This window comes from Lagenorhynchus albirostris, chromosome 3 (assembly GCF_949774975.1).
Source record: "Lagenorhynchus albirostris chromosome 3, mLagAlb1.1, whole genome shotgun sequence".
In the NCBI taxonomy this organism is placed as follows: domain Eukaryota; kingdom Metazoa; phylum Chordata; class Mammalia; order Artiodactyla; family Delphinidae; genus Lagenorhynchus; species Lagenorhynchus albirostris.
The window spans coordinates 160,825,096-160,845,639 of record NC_083097.1 but is presented as its reverse complement, the minus strand read 5'-3'; the positions used below and the strand labels follow the sequence as shown (position 1 = coordinate 160,845,639).

General features: G+C 43.9%; 1 protein-coding gene across 2 annotated transcripts; it reads left to right on the top strand.

The window, feature by feature from the left end:
• Positions 1–14,407: 14,407 nt before the first annotated feature.
• On the top strand, positions 14,408–18,987 carry LOC132517525 (olfactory receptor 7A10-like). 2 transcript variants are annotated; one of them, XM_060144898.1, is made up of 3 exons: positions 14,408–14,452; positions 16,556–16,574; positions 18,050–18,987. In XM_060144898.1, exons 2-3 carry the CDS (start codon positions 16,559–16,561, stop codon positions 18,985–18,987), a joined length of 954 nt encoding a protein of 317 aa, XP_060000881.1. In that variant the 5' UTR covers positions 14,408–14,452; positions 16,556–16,558. The 2 variants fall into 2 exon arrangements, with proteins under 2 accessions (XP_060000881.1, XP_060000882.1); XM_060144899.1 differs by lacking the exons at positions 14,408–14,452; positions 16,556–16,574 and having other exon boundaries at positions 18,046–18,987.
• The last annotated feature ends 1,557 nt before the right edge of the window (positions 18,988–20,544 follow it).

The window sequence follows — 20,544 nt, the reverse complement described above, 5'->3', positions numbered from 1 at the left end:
CAACCAGCCTCAAGAATTTAAGGCCTCTCTAACACATGATGAAATGTATCTCTCCACTCCTAGCCTGAAAGCTTTCATAATCGTACTCTCTTCTATCTGCAGGGTTAATCAGAGACCTGAACACGTTGCAAGAATGAGAGAAATACTTCCTAAATGAAAAAATTATTTCCCACAGAGTGGCCATACATTTTTGAGGCTAAGACAGTCTTATATCCTTCTTTTACTTTTTACTTCTTTTACTAACAGCACTAAGCAGGAGAGATGCCTGAAAAAAAACTGTAAGTAGTAAGGTAATAGAAGAATTTTTTTTTTTGGAAGTCCCTTAACCACCATCAGAAGTTTCAAAATGCAGGATGGGTTATGAGGTTCCAGAGTACTGGAAGGAGATGCATTCACCCCAGGGGACAGGAATGTATTTTAGGAGAAAGAAAAAAAATTATGACTCACTTGTAACCCAGAGTGGAAGTTTTCCATCTCTGTGATCCTCTCATGGGCACAGGAAGGGTCTAGGACAGGCAGAGCTAGAGGAGAGGGTGACATGAGTTTCTAGGCACATACATAGTCTCAATTTTCCTAGCAAGGGAAGTTGAAAGTCAGAAAGGTTGAGTTGTTACCCCTCCCAGCTTTATAAAACAAATGGATGGGATAAGGAGATGCCACCCCGAAATTTTCTTCCCTCTCCCCACCACGCACATACGCCCTTCCTCTAAAATCCCAAAGGGCACTGAATCCGACATGAGCAAATTCTGGGGCACCAAGTGTTCACAGAGCTCCATACCCACCTCCTTTCATTTCAGCCCCTTCTTCCCAGTCCCCTGTGGCTACTCAACTCCCTTATTCTGTGCCCACTTAATCCTGGTAAAGTGAATCTACCCTAGGAACTCACCACATATAGTGGACACATGTGGGGCTGCCATTCTGCAAGTCCGTAAGTAGTAAATATGATCAGACAGCAACCAGGAGAACAAGGATGCTCCTCTTACTGCTTCTATGATCCACTCCAGGCAGGGCTCTGAAATAAAGAAATATTAACAAAAGAATTCACAAGCTTTCTGTTTCTCCTTTGCACTTAGGACAGTTACATCACCATGCATCCAATATGTGTTCCTTTCAGATTCAAGCTGTCTGTGATCCTGGGTCATTGTTTTGCACGCCATGTACAACCTCAAAGCAATATAGTGGGTATTCTTGACCTTCTCCATTCCTAATGTACATTCTCCACATTATGAAACCACATTACCCACCACTTATCAAAAATTCCATCTCCACTGAGGCACCTCACTGGCTTCTCCCCTGAATTAGCACCAACATATAGACCTGACCCATTAAAGTCACTGTCACCTGACTCCCATTCTTCATTTTAACTCCCATCCCTGCTCGGATTGAAGATGATTCCATGTTCTTGGGCATAAACTAGCAAACGTCCATGGCTTCCACATCTCAACCAAACACCTTAAATTTATCATCACCTGAGACTCTTGCTCTCTACGAAGGCAAAAAGTCAGACATTCCACTTTCTGAACACAGTAGGTATACTTCCATCTTGTTCACTCTTTTGCCTGTATTGCATCTGCTTTCCTACCTCATAGAAGCTTCCAAGCCATCCATACTTCCACCATATTGCTATTTATAATCCTCATTTCCTTGGCACTACATATGAAATGCCATGACCCATCCCTTCAATAATATATTTTCTAAAACCTCAAATTCCTCTCTGAGGAATCATAACACCTGCCTTAGATAATTCCAACCATCTGTCTATCCTGCCTGGGTAGTTCCTATCCAATAAATTATACGGGAAGCACTAAAAATTTGAGTCCATATACTCTAAATGGGGCTTCAACATTAAAGGAAAAGCCCAACAGGCAATTTAAACTCCTAGTTATCCAAAAACCTTTTCACAATTCCTCCAAGATTTTGAATCTCATATGGTCTCAACCTTATCTCTTCAATAAATGATCTTACATCTTACTTTGCAAAGAAACCCTTAACAATGAAAGAAGGATTCCTCATTTTCTTGCCACTAGTACAAAAGTGTTCCACAGCATCATGGTTTCTTTCACTTTGCAAACAAGATGTGTCTGCCTTCTTATCTAACGTCAATATCTGCTACTTTGCTATGTCATGTTTCCCACCTTTGGCACATTTTGAGCTGGATACTTCTTTGTTATGGGGGTACCATCCTATCACTGTAGGATGCTTAGTAGCATCCCTGGACTCTATCCAGTAGTATCCCCTCTAGTTGTGAAAGGGATATTGCCAAATGTCCCCTAGAGGGCAAAATTTCCCCTTTAAGAACCACTGGTCTAATCCCTTCCTACCTTCTCAGAGAGCTTGCTTTATTAATTATTCCTTTGCTCTTTTCCATCACCATCAACTTCTACTCCACTGTACTCATACTTCTAACATTGAAACATAATCAAAGATGTCCCATCTTACAACAAAGTCCTACTGTATAGCACAGAGAACTGTATTCAATATCCTATGATAAACCCTAATGCAAGAGATTAAAAAAAAAAGGAATGTTAAAAAAAAATGAAGAGAAAGTGCATGGGCTTGGAGACAGGTATTTTCCTTACTAATTTTTTTTTCCTTTTTCCTTGGTAATTTTTCTAAAGTTTGAGAGTTATCTTAAAATAAGTGATTGCATAGTTTTACATCTTCTAAATATTGCCTTGTATTTTCTAATACATATTGCCTTGCATCTCTTCTTTGTAAATAAATGTTCTTGTTCATCTGAAAAAAATTAAAAATCTCCCCTTTTTTTTTTTGGCAGTACACGGGTCTCTCACTGCTGTGGCCTCTCCCGTTGCGGAGCACAGGCTCCGGACGGGCAGGCTCAGCTGCCATGGCTCACGGGCCCAGCCGCTCCGCGGCATGTGGGATCTTCCCAGACCGGGGCACGAACCCGTGTCCCCTGCATCGGCAGGCGGACTCTCAACCACTGCGCCACCAGGGAAGCCCAAAATCTCTCATCTTGAAACAAATTCATGCCTTTGGGTCCCCCTTAGCCCTACAGTTACTGCTCAGTCCCTCTTCCTTTTCTCCATCCAGCTTCTGGAAAGACTGGTCTACCCTCTCATTCTCCCCATTTCCTCACCTCCCTTAATTACACTCCAAACTGGTTTCTGTCTCACCACCACCTCACTGACACTGCTCTGCCAAGACTGCCAAGGATTTAAGAGGATTAATCCAGTGAATGCCATCCTGTCTTTGACTTAGTTCGTTCATCAGAAAAATTCTATCACTATTTTCTTCTATAAATCAGCCTCTGTTCTGGGCTTTTGTTACCATAATCTCCCGGTTGGCATCCGTAAGGCCAGCAGGTCCGGGGAAGGGCCCAGGGAGTCAGACGGATCCCCCGCCAGGGTGGTTAATGCAGCCGGACACACGAACGGCATCCGTCCGCGACTTTGCACTCGGCCCCGGTCTTCCCGCTCCCCGAGGGGCGGAACCAACGGCTCTGAGGCTGATGCAACCGCCCGCTCCCCGAGGGGCGGGACCAACGGCTCTGAGGCTGATGCAACCGCCCGCTCCCCGAGGGGCGGAACCAACGGCTCTGAGGCTGATGCAACCGCCCGCTCCCCGAGGGGCGGAACCAACGGCTCTGAGGCTGATGCAACCGCCCGCTCCCCGAGGGGCGGAACCAACGGCTCTGAAGCTGATGCAACCGACATCCGACATTGCCGTAACATCCAAAAGATTACCAAAAAAGGGGGTTGCTTCACACAGCAAGCGTCTCCCCTGCGTCCACCCCTATAAATCTTGTTCGCGCCCGCGCCCAGGCGCGACTTTTCTGGCCCCTTTCTCTCGGACCAGTGAACCTCGCCCGGGAGCGTTCCCAAATAAAGCTTGTTTAAGCTCTCCTCCGTTTTTGGTGCCGTTCCTTACAGCATCTTATTTCTCTGGCCACTGTCTTTCAGGATCATTGGCCAGCTCCTCTCCCACTGTTGACTGTCCTCAAGGCTCAGTCCTGGCCCTTATCTCTCACCTTATTCTGTGTATTCCACATCTATGCATTCCCTTGAAATTGAATTCCATCTCGGGACTTCCCTGGTGGCGCAGCGGAAGACTCCGCTCCCAATGCAGAGGGCCCGGGGTTAGATTCCCTGGTCAGGGAACTAGATCCCACGTGCATGCCACAACTAAGAGTCCGTCTGCCACAACTAAGGAGCCCAGGTGCCGCAACTAAGACCCGGTGCAACCAAATAAATATTAAAAATAAATAAATTCCATCTCTATGCTCATAACACCCAAATCTCCAGTCTGAGAACTCAAATCTGAGCTTAAGACCATGTATCCTGCTGCCTTTTCAACTATGGCCATCTAAACGTTTTGCAGGCAACCTTGGATGAAGCTTATCAGACTGAACTTATCTCTTCCCCAAAACTTTTCACTTCAAGCATCTGCACTCTCAGTAAGGAGTACTAATGCTCTAGGTATTCAGAGCAGGCAGAAGGCATCACTGGTATCACACCCTTTACCCCACCCCACAGCTGTAATTAATTAAAACTGAAGATTAATTATTTGATAAGCCCTTCTCCCCTCCTGTGGGCTGGACTCAACTAAAACCCACAGAATCCTTGACTCCTCCCCCCTCAGCCAGAAACAGCCATTGAAATTTTAAAATATGGGCACACTTCCTCCCCCATCCCCCAAAGGCAGCAATCACCTGAAACCTAAAACTATTCCTTTGTAGACTTCACCCTACCCCACAGCAGAAACTGACAGAGACTAATGCAAGCCACACCCTCTCTCCACCCAACTCCAGTCATTTCAATGGTGCTCTCTCGAGAGAAAATCTCAACTACTAAATTCTTCCCCGTTCCCTGCCACACATGGATAATTTTTCCTTTGTCATTTTTCTGTCCATTTAAATGTCATTTCCTCAGAATCACCTTTATTGTGAGCCCCATATTTAATATAAAGCCAATCTTATTGTCTGAGTCTCCCTATGTAGCCCTCAGAATTTGTAATTATATATTTAGTTCTTTGCTTACTTATATTTTCTCTTCCACTAGATTGTAATGTCCAAGAGAATGGCCTTTTCTTATTAAAACCCTATACCCAGTCACTAGCACATCACTAGCCACATCGTAAAGTGTACAGCATTCTGGGTGCAGAAATGAATGAGTATGGATTCCACCTTCAATCTGTCCCCCCAGATCATCACTTTGTTCTACTTTGTAGCCACCAAGAGTCTAGATTACCATCACTCATTCCTAAATCCTACTACTAACCTTTAATCTTTTCTCCACCAGTCAAGCTTGTCCTCTGTACTCCATCCTCACCCAGCATCCTCACGGTGCAGCTAGCTCTGCTAAACACAAATCTAATTGTTGATGCCCCGGTTCACAATGGCTTCCAACCAGCATTCAATTAAATTAAACCCTGAACTTGCTTTCCAGATTACAAGTCATGTGGCTGAGACTCTTGCAATCTAGTTCACTTTCCTCCTCTCTTGCTTCTTTTCTCAGCCATGTCCTGTCTTGCTCACACCCTGGTACAATCCAGGAATTTTAGCTGCTTCAGGGATTTTACATGTGCAGAGTCCTGCTAAAATGTTCTCCCCATTCCTGGCCCCATCACAGCCTAGCCCACTGCCTGTCTGTATCCTAGTCATTTCTAAGACTGGATTTTGGCTTCAATAACTTTTTTTTTTTCCAAGAGGCTTTATGAGCCCTTAGACTGAGTCCTCCATTGACGTGCTCTCATTTAAAATAACTCAGGGATTTCTCTGGTGGTCCAATGGTTAACACTCTCTGCTCCCAATGCAGGGGGCATGGATTCCACCCCTGGTCAGGGAACTACGATCCCACATGCCATGGGCAGGGCCAAACAATAATTTAAAAAATAAAATAACTCAAAACCAGCTATCATTTACAAGTAGGCTTGATGGTTGGACTGTAAACTCCAGGGGACCTAACCCTTATAAATTTTGTTTGCCATTGTACCCGTGGGCCTGAGCAAACAGGAACAGGCTCTATGTAGGCATGTAATAAATATTTGTGGACCACTGACAGGAGACAAAAACTCACCCGGGGAATTTTTCAGTGTGCACTCACTAAATGATAAGAATAGGGGATTTCCCTGGTGGCGCAGTGGTTAAGAGTCCGCCTGCCAATGCAGGGGACACAGGTTCAAGCACTGGTCTGGGAAGATCCCACGTGCCGTGAAGCCTGTGCACTTAAAGCCCGGCTCTGCAAAAAGAGAAGCCACCACAATGAGAAGCCCGCACACCGCCACGAAGACCCAACGCAGCCAAAATAATAATAATAAATAAATAATAAATTTTTTAAAATAAATAATAAATGATAATCACTAAAATATATGTAATACGTGATAAAAACAAGAAGCTTGGGCTTTCCTGGTGGCGCAGTGGGTGAGAGTCCGCCTGCCGATGCAGGGGACTCGGGTTCGTGCCCCGGTCCGGGAAGATCCCACATGCCACGGAGCGGCTGGGCCCGTGAGCCATGGCTACTGAGCCTGCGCGTCCGGAGACTGTGCTCCACAACGGAAGAGGCCACAACAGTGAGAGGCCCGCGTACCGCAAAAAAAAAAAAAAAAAAACAAAACAAGAAGCTTGTTAGTGAGTTTTTAAAATAATGTGAATTCTATTTAAGTAAAGGAAGCATCAAATTCTGTAAGAGAATACTCTTTTATAACCAAATTACTTGCACTTACAAGTTGATGACTAATTTGCTTTTATTATGTTTTATATGGTTTGGGGGAAAACAAATATTTAATTAACACAGCACGAGGTAAAACTCATTCCATACAAAGTCAATTGAACTCTCATTTCAGGTAGTACCTTAATGAAATTTGCATCACTTTTTAAAGAATGTCTTGACTTTCAAGCGTTGGGGGTTGTCAGGTTAGCTGAGCTTGCTTGAAAAGAACAAAGCTGACCTTAATAGTAGAACTCATAATTAAAAGGTAATAAATTGCCCATCCTGACACCCTGTGAACAAAGCCTTTGTGGATGAAAAACTGCAGTCTGCCTCTACAAGGTAACTAGCCACTGCAGTGGCTGACCTTCAATACACCCTGAAAGGAGTTCGGGGCAGAGCTGGGGAATGAGCGCTCTGTGCTCTGGGAAAAACAGGCAGAACAGGTCTTCAGACAGTTAGATATTCTTCAGGAGAAGATTTTATGAGACCAATTCCTTGCATCTTCTTATATCTAGAAAAGGACTAAAATCATTGACAAAGACATCTGTTCCTCATGACTAGTAGCAACCCTCTGCCAACCTGTGTGCTTCATTGCACGTGTCCCCCTTCACCCAAATCACATGTATACTGACCTCCCCCTTACCTTTATGGGACCAGTTCCTCAGAGCTATCTGAGAGGCTGTCTCCTAGGCTATAGTCCTCATTTTACCCCAAATAAAACCTAACTCACAACTCGCACATTGTGCACTTTTTTCAGTCGACGCTTACCCAACATAAATAACTGAAAAATTTCATTTCACAAGATACCTCAATCTCAAATGCACCCGGATGCCCACAGTCAAGAGAAAATGTTCTGCAGGGTAAAAATTATCTTACAACGTGAAGGGCAGTGGGGAGCCCCTGCCACAAGCTCTTATTCGTTACTCACCGAAAGACACAGAAATCCACAGTCAGCGAGGTAAGAGCTTGGACCAGGCTGATGTCCACATACTTCTCAGCTACAGCAACCTTTCTGTCTGGAGAAATGCACAAGGTCACTGACTTTTATCTATGATAACTATGACAACTGAAAGGACTAAAGGCTTAAAAGACACACCCTATTCTCCCTGACTAGATTTACACAGTCATCTAGCCCAAACAGTAACAGGCTCAGTGTTACTGATTTATATAGGATTATTGTTAAACCAAAGAATACACACCCTGTTTACACTAGTTCCTTTTAATTGTAGAAGTAAAGATACAAGTTCAGTCGTCCCTCAGTATCTGCAGAGGATTGGTTCCAGGACCACCGCCCCACGCATACCAAAAGCCAAAGATGTTCAAGTCCCTTAAGTAACATGGTGTAGTATTACATTCTGCCCTCCCATTCAGCGGGTCCCGCATCTGCGGATTCAGCCAATCGCGGATCTACCGACCCCCAGGGTCGACTGTATTCAGTGTTATCAATAGAGTGGTTCGCTGCCTACGGAAGTCTAAATCGTTGCGTATTTTTCAGGGTAATTATTCATTCATTGAATTGATGTTTATTGAGTACTTACTGTATACCATGCACTATTCTAAATACCAGGAATGTAAAATAAACAACACAACATATACACAGAAAAATCAAATAAGGAAGAAAGCAAATGACGGGACTTCCCTGGTGGTCCAGTGGCTAAGACTCCGCGCTTCCAATGCAGGGAGCCCAGGTTGCATCCCTGGTCAGGAAACTAGATCCCACATGCCGCGAGGAAGATCCCGCACGTGGCAACGAAGATCTGGCGCAGCCAAATAAATAAATATTAAAAACAAAAAAGAGGGCTTCCCTGGTGGCGCATGGTTGAGAGTCCGCCTGCCGATGCAGGGGACACGGCTTCGTGCCCCAGTCCGGGAAGATCCCACATGCCGCGGAGCGGCTGGGCCCGTGAGCCATGGCCGCTGGGCCTGCGCGTCCGGAGCCTGTGCTCCGCAACGGGAGAGGCCACAGCAGTGAGAGGCCCGCGTACCGCCAAAAAAAAAAGAAAGAAAAGAAAAAGCAAATGGCAAATGCTAGAATAAAAGTAAATGGTAACGGGGTACCTGAATGACTAGTAGTAGTTGAACACAGGCACTCGTTGGGGAGCCGATGTTCCAGCGGAGACCTTGACAAGGCTGATTAAAACGTTGCTTGACACAACCGAGGCTGGATTGACTTAGGAGAGCGAGACCGTTTATTTGAGAGAACTTCCTGCCCTATAACTTTTTAGCTCTGCGTCAGTCCCAGATCCCCACCCCTCCTCCACGTGCCTGACAACAAACATTTCCTGCCTCCTCTTTTCCTGTTGTTGCAATTATTTAAAACACTTTGTTAAGTTTCAAGACACTTCCCCACTCCTCCACCATCCTGCACTTTACCCCCAGCCCCCTCTCACCTTCACCCCCACTATCATCCCAGCCCCGCCCACAAAGCAGTTTTTTTATGAGTCCCTCCTTCCCTCTCCAGCCACTGGCCTCCGCATATTAAAGCTTTGTTCCTACATTCCCTCCCGAAATGATTCTGGCTAACAATAGGCGTTTCTGCCTGCTGCAATAGTCCCTCTTAATAAAGTCATTCCTTACTGACATTCGAAGTGGCATTTTTCTTTTTTCTTTAATTTGACAATCTGAATTAAAAGGCCAACTGTAGGAAGATCTGGGAGAGGACATTTCAGAGGAGAGAAATGCCAGAAACGCTGATATAAAAGGCTTGAGGCATGAATAAAGCTTGGGGAGTTTGAAGAATAGAGAACCCCTCTCAGTGGTGCGCTGAAAGTCCACACTGCAGAGCTGATCATACAGCTCTTCCCAACTCTGCCTTCAATGACTGAGAGCTCGAATTTGTGGTGGGAGAATTTACACCTCAGAAATCGACCAGTGCTACAAATCAGATCTTTTTCCTGACTTCCCAGCAAACCATTGCCCATAATGGTTCCCATTATGGGTATAATAATGGCACCTAACTCATGGGTTGCCACGATTTCCTGGCTCGCATAGTAATATTTTATCAGCTCCTATTTGGGTCGGGCACTGTGTTAAGCCATGGTGAGCAAAAACTGTTCTCTTGTAGCTGCATTTTACAGGGCCTTTCATCAGATAATTTTCAGAGTCTTGGATCTCAGTACAGTCATAGGTGAGTGCCGTCAATGACTAGAGCCCCAAATTAAGAACCCTGGCCGAGGGGGAGAGTCAGAGGAGGCTACCTGAGCAGGCGCTCCTGATGCAAAAAATCTAGACGCTATAGAGATGCACTCGTTAGTGTTTCCAAAATGGGATGCAGACAGTATTTTAAAGACTGTGTATTTTAAAATGTATTAGAAAATATCACCAGCACCAAAAAACAAACAAACTTTGCTGAGTTTGAAAGAAGAGCCAGGGGCTTCCCTGGTGGCGCAGTGGTTGAGAGTCCGCCTGCTGATACAGGACATGGGTTCGTGCCCCGGTCCGGGAAGATCCCACATGCCGCAGAGCGGCTGCGCCCGTGAGCCATGGCCGCTGGGCCTGCGCGTCCGGAGCCTGTGCTCCGCAACGGGAGAGGCCACAGCGGTGAGAGGCCCGCGTACCGCAAAAATAATAATAATAATAATAAAAGAAAAGAAGAGCCAGGGCTTCCCTGGTGGCGCATGGTTGAGAGTCCGCCTGCCGATGTAGGGGACACGGGTTCATGCCCCGGTCCGGGAAGATCCCACATGCCGCGGAGCGGCTGGGTCTGTGAGCCATGGCTACTGAGCCTGTTGGGCATCTTGATCATCCCAGACTGTGAGCTTTGGTACAAGAGGCAGGAGAGAGGAAAGGCCACATGCTTACCCCGGCTCAGGGGATTAGCAAGCCAGTAGTTTCCTTCCCTCTGCTGCAGGATTGGAGTGAAGAGAGAACACTTGGGCTAATGAGGAGCTTTGGAGACAAGGCCCCTAGGGCCAGAGAAAAACTGTAAATATACTGAGTGTCCCCTATCAACACAATCTCACACCAACCAACCAGAAAGCTTTGCTACCTTGTTGCTTCTTAGAGAATGTGTATTGTCCAGAAACTGCACACATGACTGTCTCCTTGAAATTCACAAGCATCAGTTTATCTTCAACATCTACATCCTGGGGAGAAACTCAGCCCCTGTGGTCTCCTGTGGGGCCATCCTGGAGATACAGAAATCCTTGTGAGTTCTAGAGGAAAGGGGGCAACATTATTATTGTTATCATTATTTTTCCTATTTGGAGGTAGTCCTAGGTTAATTAAGTAGGAAGTCTAAACCAATTGTTCTCACAATGTGTCCCTAGACCAGCAGCCAGGGCTGGGTTCATGGGTTTGCAACCAGAAGAGCCACAGAGGACCCTACTCTTGGTTGAATGCTCTGCTATCACTGTCTTGACATTTTTTCAACATGGGGTCCCACATTTTCATTTTGCACTGGGGCCCAAAAAATTATGCAGCAGGCATTACCTGGGGAGTTCTCTGAAATGCAATTTCTCAGACTTCATCTAGACATGCTGAAACTCTGGGGTGGTGCCCAGCAACCTGTGTTTTAAGAAACCCTTTAGGTGACTCTGACGCCTGGTCAAGAGTGAGAATCACTGTCTAACTGCCCTCCCGATTTTTCTGGCCTATTTCCAAGTCCCCTGGCACTAGATTTGCAATTGCTTGTGGCTCTGCTGACCCCTTTCTCTCACCTTAAAATTGCATGGGCCAATTCACTACTCAAAGGAATCAATACTTCTCAAAATTTTCTGAGAATTCCAGGCTGCTCCAATGCATCCCTTTATGTCCCGGGAAGGGAAGGAGGAGAACTGTGCTGTTGAATCCTCACACTGCTGGTTTTGGATCCAACCCTTTAAGGAAGACAGTGAGATTCAAGGAAAGGGGGTCAGTCTCCCCAGACAACTTGCTCCTTGCTGTGATTAAGGATCCTCATGGAATTTTCAAGATGGTCCTCTTTCTTCACAACTCATAAGTGTTGTCCCTGGATGTTCTCTCTCTTCTGCCTCTTCCTCTTCCTCCTTTACATTCCTGTCCTTTCTGCCCTAAACCCTCCAACACACGCCACTCAAAGGGAGGGATCAGGGCGCGATCTCCTCAAGTCCTGGTAATCGTAATATAAATAATATGAATAATTGCAGCAACATGGATGGACCTAGAGATTATCATAATAAGTCAAGTAAGTCAGACAGAGAAAGATAAATGCCATATGATATGACTCATATGTGGAATCTATTTTTTAAAAAAATGATATAAATAAATTTATTTACAAAACAGAAACAGACTCACAGATTTCAAAAACAAACCTATGGTTACCAAAGGGGAAACGTGGTGGGGAGGGATACATTAGGAGCTTGTGATTAACATACACACAGTACTATATATAAAATAGGTAAACAACAAGGACCTACTGTATGGCTCAGGGACCTCTACTCAATATTAGGTAATAACCTATATGGGTAAAGAATCTGAAAAAGAATGAATATACGTATATGTATAATTGAATCATTTTGCTGTACACCTGAAACTAAAACAACATTGTAAATCAACTATACTCCAATAAAATTTAAAAATAATAAGGATATGAATAATGAACGTGTTGGGGAGGGGAAATATCCCCTCCTCCTTCTTGAGTTCTTCTGGGCGATCTAATAATTAAATTGACACAAGACAGATTAAAAGGAGAAACAAAAATTAAGTCATACATACAGAAGTCTCATAGAAATAGGATCTAAGAAGTGACCAAGGCAGGCAGCTTTTATACTTTTTAGACAAAAGAACAATAAATTTGTGAGGAGTTGACCATACAAAGAAAAATAGGCTTGGATGGCTAATTAATGAAGAAGTAACAAGATCTGTTTATATAGCCTTCTTGGCCCTGGGCTCCCTATCTCTGGTGATAAGGATTTTTCCATCCTCCTGGTACAGGGAGGGTACCTTTTCACAGGGGAGACTTATTTTCTGCTTTCAAGGAGACAGAGGGGAGGGTCAAAGTGTCCCTCTCGCATTGGACATTTTCGTGAAGTTTTTTTTTTTTTTTTTTGGCTGGGCTGTGTGGCTTGCAGGATCTTAGTTCCCTGACCAGGGATTGAACCCAGGCCCCCTGCATTGGGAGCGTAGACTCTTAACCACTGGACCACCAGGGAAGTCCCTAAAGTAACTTTAATTCAAAATAATCATTATGACACTTTGGCATATTTGGGGGTGGCCTGGTCTGAGCCCCAATAAATGCATACTCTGCTGTGGGCCTTATTTTTTTCCTTTTCACATGTACTCCTGAAATGTAGGGTACTCCTACATTCTCACTCCCATTATCCAGATGGGAAACAAAATCTCAAACATGTTCAAGGATTTTCCTCCTTGGCTTTATACAGAATTTGAATCCAGATGTGGCTGATTCCACACCACGCTTTAGGAATTTCTACAGCAGTAATTCTTGAAGTGTGACCCCCTGACCAGCAGTATCAGCATCAACATCACCGGGGGACTTGTTAGAAATGCAAATTCTTGGACTCCACCCCAGACCTAGTCAATCAGAAACTCTAGGGTAGGACCCAGAGGTCTGTTTAACAAACACTTTGGGTGAGTCTGATACACACTAAAGTTTAAAAACCATAGTGCCATCGTAAGTACTATCTTCCTTGAGAATAACCAACTTATCAGTGTCCTTATTTTGTCCCCTGGTAGGTGGAGCATGGAGGCTGGGTGTTGAAAGCTCTGTAATTCTCATTATCCTTTTAGCCTCTGATCCCTGGGGACTCATTATGAATGGCTCCTTCCCCCTCATTCCTAAGAACAATTGGTAGACACTTGGAGAACCGCCTAGTCAGTCCTTTCTTGCCTCTTTGGAAAGGTCCAAAGATCCTGAAGTAGACTGAGGGGACAGAGTTGGTAAGGATCTAAGTCTGTCTCCTGCCGTGGATTCTTCCAGGAGACAGCACTCACCCAGTTATTGCTAAGCCGGACTTGGATGTGATCCTACCAAGAACAGGAGGAGGTAAGATCTGAGTCTCCATGAATGGTGTTAAATATTCCCTGATCTGCAGGATTCTCTGGCTGAGGGAGAAGCATAAAACAGAAGCGAGGGTGGGGTTTTGTTCCCTAAGAACATCTATGAAGTTCGAGAAATGAGGGGCAACTGATTTCTCGCAGCACAGTGGGCCGGAGCATGAGTAAAGCAAACCAGAAAGAGTTCCTTCGGGATTTTTTATTAATTCATTTATTTTTTTAACCATGACAAAATATATCAAATAAAATGTACCCTTTAAGCTATTTTAAGTATGCAGTTCAGTAGCATTAAGTTCAATCCCATTGTTGTGCAACCATCACCACCATCCATCCCCAGAACAGTTTTCATGTTGCAAAACTGAAACTCTGTCCTCATGAAACACTACCCCTCCCCATTCTGCCATCCCCCCAGCCCCTGGCAACCACCCTTCTGCCTTCTACTCTCTGTATGAATCTGACTACTCTAAGTACTTCATATAAGTGGAGTCTTACCGCATTTTTCTTTTCGTGACTGGTTTTTTTCACTTAGCATTATGTCCTCAAGGTTCATCCATGTTGTAGCATGTGTCAGAATGCCCTTCCTTTTTAAGGCTGAATAATATTTAATATTCCACTGTATGTATATTCCACATTTTGCTTATTCATTCATCTGTCACTGGAGACATGGGCTGCTTCCACCTTTCGGTTATTGTAAATAATGCTGCTAAGAACATGGGTGTATAAATAGCTCTTGGAGATCCTACTATCAGATCTTTTTTTTTTTAAATTTTTTATTTATTTATTTTTATTTTTGGCTGTGTTGGGTCTTCGTTTCTGTGCGAGGGCTTTCTCTAGTTGCGGCGAGCGGGGGCCACTCTTCATCGCGGTGCGCGAGCCTTTCACTGTCGCGGCCTCTCTTGTTGCGGGGCACAGGCTCCAGACGCGCAGGCTCAGTAGTTGTGGCTCACGGGCCTAGTTGCTCTGCGGCATGTGGGATCTTCCCAGACCAGGGTTCGAACCCGTGTCCCCTGCATTGGCAGGCAGATTCTCAACCACTGCCCCACCAGGAAGCCCTACTATCAGATCTTTTGGATGCAGACCCAGAAATGGAATTGTTGGATCATATGGTAATTCTATTCTTAATTTTTTGAGAAGCTCTTCAACATTTTCTTTAAGAAAAACAGAAAACAACAAGGCCCTACTGTATAGCACAGAGAACTATATTCAATATCCTATGATAAACCATAATGGAAAAGAATATGAAAAAGAGTATATATATATATTATATATAACATATATATTATATATTATATATAACGGTGACTTTGCTGTTCAGCAGACATTGGCACAACATTGTAAATCAACTATACTTCAATAAAAAATGAAATTAAATTTAAAAACATAAATAATCAATAGCAGAAAGGAAACCTAAATACACTGAAAAAATATGAAAAGGATTATGCCAATATATGTGTTATGGTCTAAAAGTTTGTGTACCCCCAGAATATATGTGCTGAAATCCTAACCCCCAAATATGATGGTATTATGAAGTGGGGCCTTTGGGAGGTGCTTAAGTCATGAAGGTAGAGCCCTCATGGGATTAGTGTCTTATAAAAGAGATCCCTCACCCCTTCTGCCAGGTAAGGATATAAGAAGTCTCTAGCCTCCAGGCCGACCCTCCCTCCATCACCCAACATGCTGGCACCCTGATCTCAGACTTTCATTCCAGCCTCCAGAATTATGAGGAATAAACTCCTATTGTTTATAAGCTAAAAAAAAAAAAAAAAAAAAGAACGAAAAGGAAAAACAGAAAAATTACAAAATTTCTTTCTTAAAAAAAAAAAAAATTAAAAAAAATAAAAAAATCTCTTTCTTGCCTTTTTAAACTTTCCGAATGTTGAAATTTTATTCATGTTTCTGGAATTGTGACAGTTAAACAGATCAGTCTGTGCATCAGAAAATTAAGGGGAAGAGGAGCATCCTTAAGTAAGCTCAATATTTTCTCTTCCATAAAGACTAATATAACAATAACTATTCTGTTATTAATAAAAAACAATAATGGCAATGAGAGCCAATATTTCTGGAGTATTCCCTATGTCCCTAGTACTCAGAACGTTTCCTATCTAATGCATATGTCTTATTAATTTGAAGGACACAAATGTCCTTTGAACTTTGTTCAACTTCTTTTCCTTTGTGACTAGACACCTGACCTTCCTCCTTTGCTTCATAAACCATTGCCTGGGTTCTGATCCTGTCAAGGGGTCTGGATGTTAGCATTGGCTAGTTCATGAGTTCCCTCCCACATGCCAGCCAGTGTGAAGGCAGAGCTTAAAAATGCTCACTTGTTTCCTTTGCTCTCTCAAGACTCTATGCATTCCATCCTCCCTTCACTTCTGTTACAAATATGTGTCCTTCCAAAGCTCATATTCTGAGATGAATAATTTGCTTTTGATTTGAGCAGGAAATGACACATCTTCATCAGTTATGTGTCCTGCTGGTATTTGCACACCAGCTCCTAGAATTATTCACTCTTGAAGCTTTCTCAATGAAACCATATGGAGCGTCAGTTTTACAAGGTAAATTCATTGCTGAGAGTACCTTGCCCCGTGTGTAATTATTACAGGGCCCAGATGTTGGAAGAACTTGAATGCCAAAGTGAAGACTTGGGGGTTTATTGGGTAGAATGCCATTGAAGTGCTCCAGAAGGATGTGCTGGACCTTCCCTGGCACTCTTGGGAAGAAGATTGCTCTGCAAAAATGCACAGGGTTAAATGCATTCAAGAGTACTTGGAGGGACTTCCCTGGTGGCGCAGTGGTTAAGAATCCGCCTGCCAATGCAGGTAATACGAGTTCGAGCCCTGGTCCAGGAAGTTACCACACACCACGGAGCAACTAAGCCCATGCACCACAACTACTGAGACTGAGCTCTAGAGCCCATGAGCCACAACTACTGAGCCCACGTGCCACAACTACTGAAGCCCGTGCGCCTAGAGCCCGTGCTCCGCAATGAGCAGTCACTGCAATGAGAAGCTCGCGCCCCGCAACGAAGAGTAGCCGCCACTCGCCGCAGCTAGAGAAAGCCTGCAAGCAGAAACGAAGACCCAACGCAGTCAAAAATAAATAAATAAATTTTTAAAAGAAAGAGTACTTGGAGGGTAGGGGATAATTACAAAGCCATTGCCATATAGACATGTCCAAAAAGGTAGCTACCAAGGAACAACTAGTTGAAAGAAATATGCTATAAAATGACTCTTTCTGAGTTTCTAGACTTGCAGGATCTCAGTTCCCTGACCAGGGACTGAACCTGGGGCCACAGCAGCGAAAGTGCCGAGTTCTAACTACTGGACTGCCAGGGAACTCCCTAAATCAGTTTTTCAGAAAAAGCATTAGCTATTCTTGTTTTAAGGGCTAGACAGGAATTTCCCCTACAGGTATGACACTTCCACAATAGACAAGATGTAGATTCATTTAACCTTTTCTTATAAATGTCCCTCACTGTAGGCTGATGGCAAATGACAGATTGCAGCAAAACAATTCTTTCTATATAGACAGGTTCCAATAGAGTGGTTTGATCCAATTTGTAAAAAGTAGAATATTTAAAGGAATGGATTAATGATATTATTTATCACATTGAGACAGTAAAGAATCTGAGCTTATAATTTCCAGCAATACCTGAGATTTGCCATTCTGAGCAGACTCAGTATAAAGTTAACTACAGAGTTAAAATTCTCTGAGAAAGTGCAGTCATCCAACCAGGTTTGACCCTATGTGAAGAAACGATGAGAATTTAATCACAGATCTTATTTATTTATTTAATAAATTTATTTTATTTATTTATTTTTGGCTGTGTTGGGTCTTCACTGCTGTGCATGGGATTTCTTTAGTTGCAGTGAGCGGGGGTTACTCTTTCTTGCAGTGGGCAGGCTTCTCATTGCAGTGGCTTCTCTTGTTGCAGAACACAGGCTCTAGGTGCACGGGCTTCAGTAGTTGTGGCTTGCAGGCCCATTAGTTGTGGCTCTCAGGCTCTAGAGCACAGGCTCAGTAGTTGTGGCACACAGACTTAGTCACTCCGGGGCATGTGGGATCTTCACGGACCAGGGCTTGAACCCATGTCCCCTGCGTTGGCAGGTGATTCTTAACCACTGCACCACCAGGGAAGCCCTAATCATAGATTTTAAAATGCCATGCAGGCATGATAGTTCTTAAAAAAATAAAATATTTTAATTTTTAATAAAATGTTTTAATTTTTAGTATTAGAACAAAATGTATGGTACTTAGAAGTCATTAAAAAATTACTTGGTGAAGGAAGAAATGAGTAGAGCAGCCAGAAGGGAATAATTGTTTAAATGACTTCTCTCAAACAAGTGATGTCTGTGTGTCTGTTTCATGGTAATTCATGTCTCTATTTTCCAGTAGACTCATCAACAACATGGAATCAGAAAACCAGACTGGTGTCTCAGAACTCCTCCTCCTGGGCCTCTCAGAGGATCCAGAACGGCAGCCCCTTCTCTTTGGGTTCTTCCTGTCCATGTACCTGATCACTGTGCCGGGGAATCTGCTCATCATCCTGGCCATCAGATCAGACTCCCACCTCCACACCCCCATGCACTTCTTCCTCTCCCACCTGTCCTTTGTTGACATCTGTTTCACCTCCACTATAGTCCCCAAGATGTTGGTGAACATCCAGACAGGGAACAAAGTCATCACCGATGCAGGCTGCCTCATTCAGGTGTATTTTTTCATGGTTTTCATATGTATGGACAATTTGCTCCTGACCATCATGGCTTATGACCGCTACATGGCCATCTGCCACCCTCTGTATTATGCAATCATCATGAACCCCTGTCTCTGTGGTCTGATGATTCTTTGCTCCTTGTTCATTAACATTATGAACACCTTGCTCCACAGTCTGATGGTGTTGCATCTGTCCTGCACAGACTTGAAAATCCCCCACTTCTTCTATGAACTTGCTCAGATCCTCAGACTCGCCTGTTCTGATACTCTTATCAATGACATCCTGATGCATCTAGTGACTAGCCTGTTAGGTGTCGGTCCCCTCTCAGGGATAATTTTCTCTTACACTCGCATTGTCTTGTCCATCCTGAGGATCCCATCAATTGGTGGGAAGTATAAAGCTTTTTCCACCTTTGGGTCTCACCTGTCTGTCGTTTTCTTATTCTATAGGACCTATGTTGGAGTTTACCTTAGTTCTGCAGCTACTCTCTCCCCCAGGAGGAGGGCAGTGGCCTCAGTGATGAACACTGTGGTCACCCCTATGGTGAACCCCTCCATCTACAGCCTGAGGAACAGAGCCATAAAGGGAGACTTGAGGACACTGATCTCCGGAACATTTTCTTTTTCATGATTCTGTCATCTGCCTTGGGTGTGGGCTTCTAGAAAGAGTCAAAGGGAATGAAATACTGGGTATGCCAGAATTCCCGACTCTTCCAAAATTCAGTTCTCCTCGCAAAGTGATTAATCATGGGTTTTCAAATCAGATATCTTTGTATTAAATCCTTCTATCCTGGGAATTCCCCGGAGGTCCAGTGGTTAGGACTCTGAGCTTCCACTGCAGGGAACACGGGTTCAATCCCTGGTCGGGGAACTAAGATCCCGCAGGCTGCAATGCAGCAGCAGCAGCAGCAAAAAAAAAATCCTTCTATCCTGTGTTTCACTACCTGTCATTTATCAGCTAACTTAACTCTCTGAGTTCAGTTGACATCTATAAATTGGCAAAATATTACATATTTAATAGTGATATAGGGAATATATCTCATATATGGGAATATATGAGATAGTTTAATATATGTGTACAGAAATTTGTCTATATTAAGCACTAGTAAAATCAAATGTGTAATTATCCGGTGTTAACCAAAGTCAATTAATCTCAATAAAGCTGGAGGAAAAAATTATTATCAGATGTGCAGGCCATGTGTTTGTAAACTTGTAGTGAACACTCATTTGCTTTCACATTATACTTAGATAAACCAGTTCTTGTTTCATCTCTCCCTTTTGAGTCATCCTCATTTTCCTCATTTCTGCTGCAATCTATGCAGAGAAATTGATTTGAATAAAGTCAATTGAGAGTTTTTATTTAATCCATGAGTTATATAGAAGTGCGTTTTTTAGTATCCAATTATATGGAGGACCTCTTTTCCTTCTTTTGTTATTGGTTTTTAGTATCATTGCATTGTGGCTAAAGAACATACTCTGTATAATTTTAATTCTTTGAAATTTATTGAGATTTGCTCTCATGCACTTGTGGTTAAACTTAGTAGGTGAACTGTTTACGCTGAAAGATCAATGTGGACGATTGAGTGCATTTTCTATATATGCCCAATAGGTCAAGTTGGTTAATCACGTTGAAATCTTATTTTTACTGATCTTTTTTTTTTTCGGTATGCGGGCCTCTCACTGTTGTGGCCTCTCTCGTTGCGGAGCACAGGCTCCGGACGCGCAGGTTCAGCGGCCGTGGCTCACGGGCCCAGCCGCTCCGCGGCATGTGGGATCTTCCCGGACCGGGGCACGAACCCATGTTCCCTGCATCGGCAGGCGGACTCTCAACAACTGCGCCACCAGGGAAGCCCTACTGATTTTTTTTTTTGTCTCCTTGTTGTATCAATTATGGAGTGATATATGCTAAAATCACCCAGTGTGATATAGAATTTGACTATCTCTGCTTGCAGTTCAATCAATAGACTATTGAGGGGCTTCCCTCGTGGTGCAGTGGTTAAGAATCCACCTGCCAATGCTGGGGACACGGGTTCGAGCCCTGGTCTGGGAAGATCCCACATGCCGTGGAACAGCGAAGCCCGCGAGCCACAACTACGGAAGCCTGTACACCTAGAGCCTGTGCTCCGCCGCAACAAGAGAAACCCCTGCAACAAGAAACCCACGTAGCACAACGAAGGGTATCCCCCGC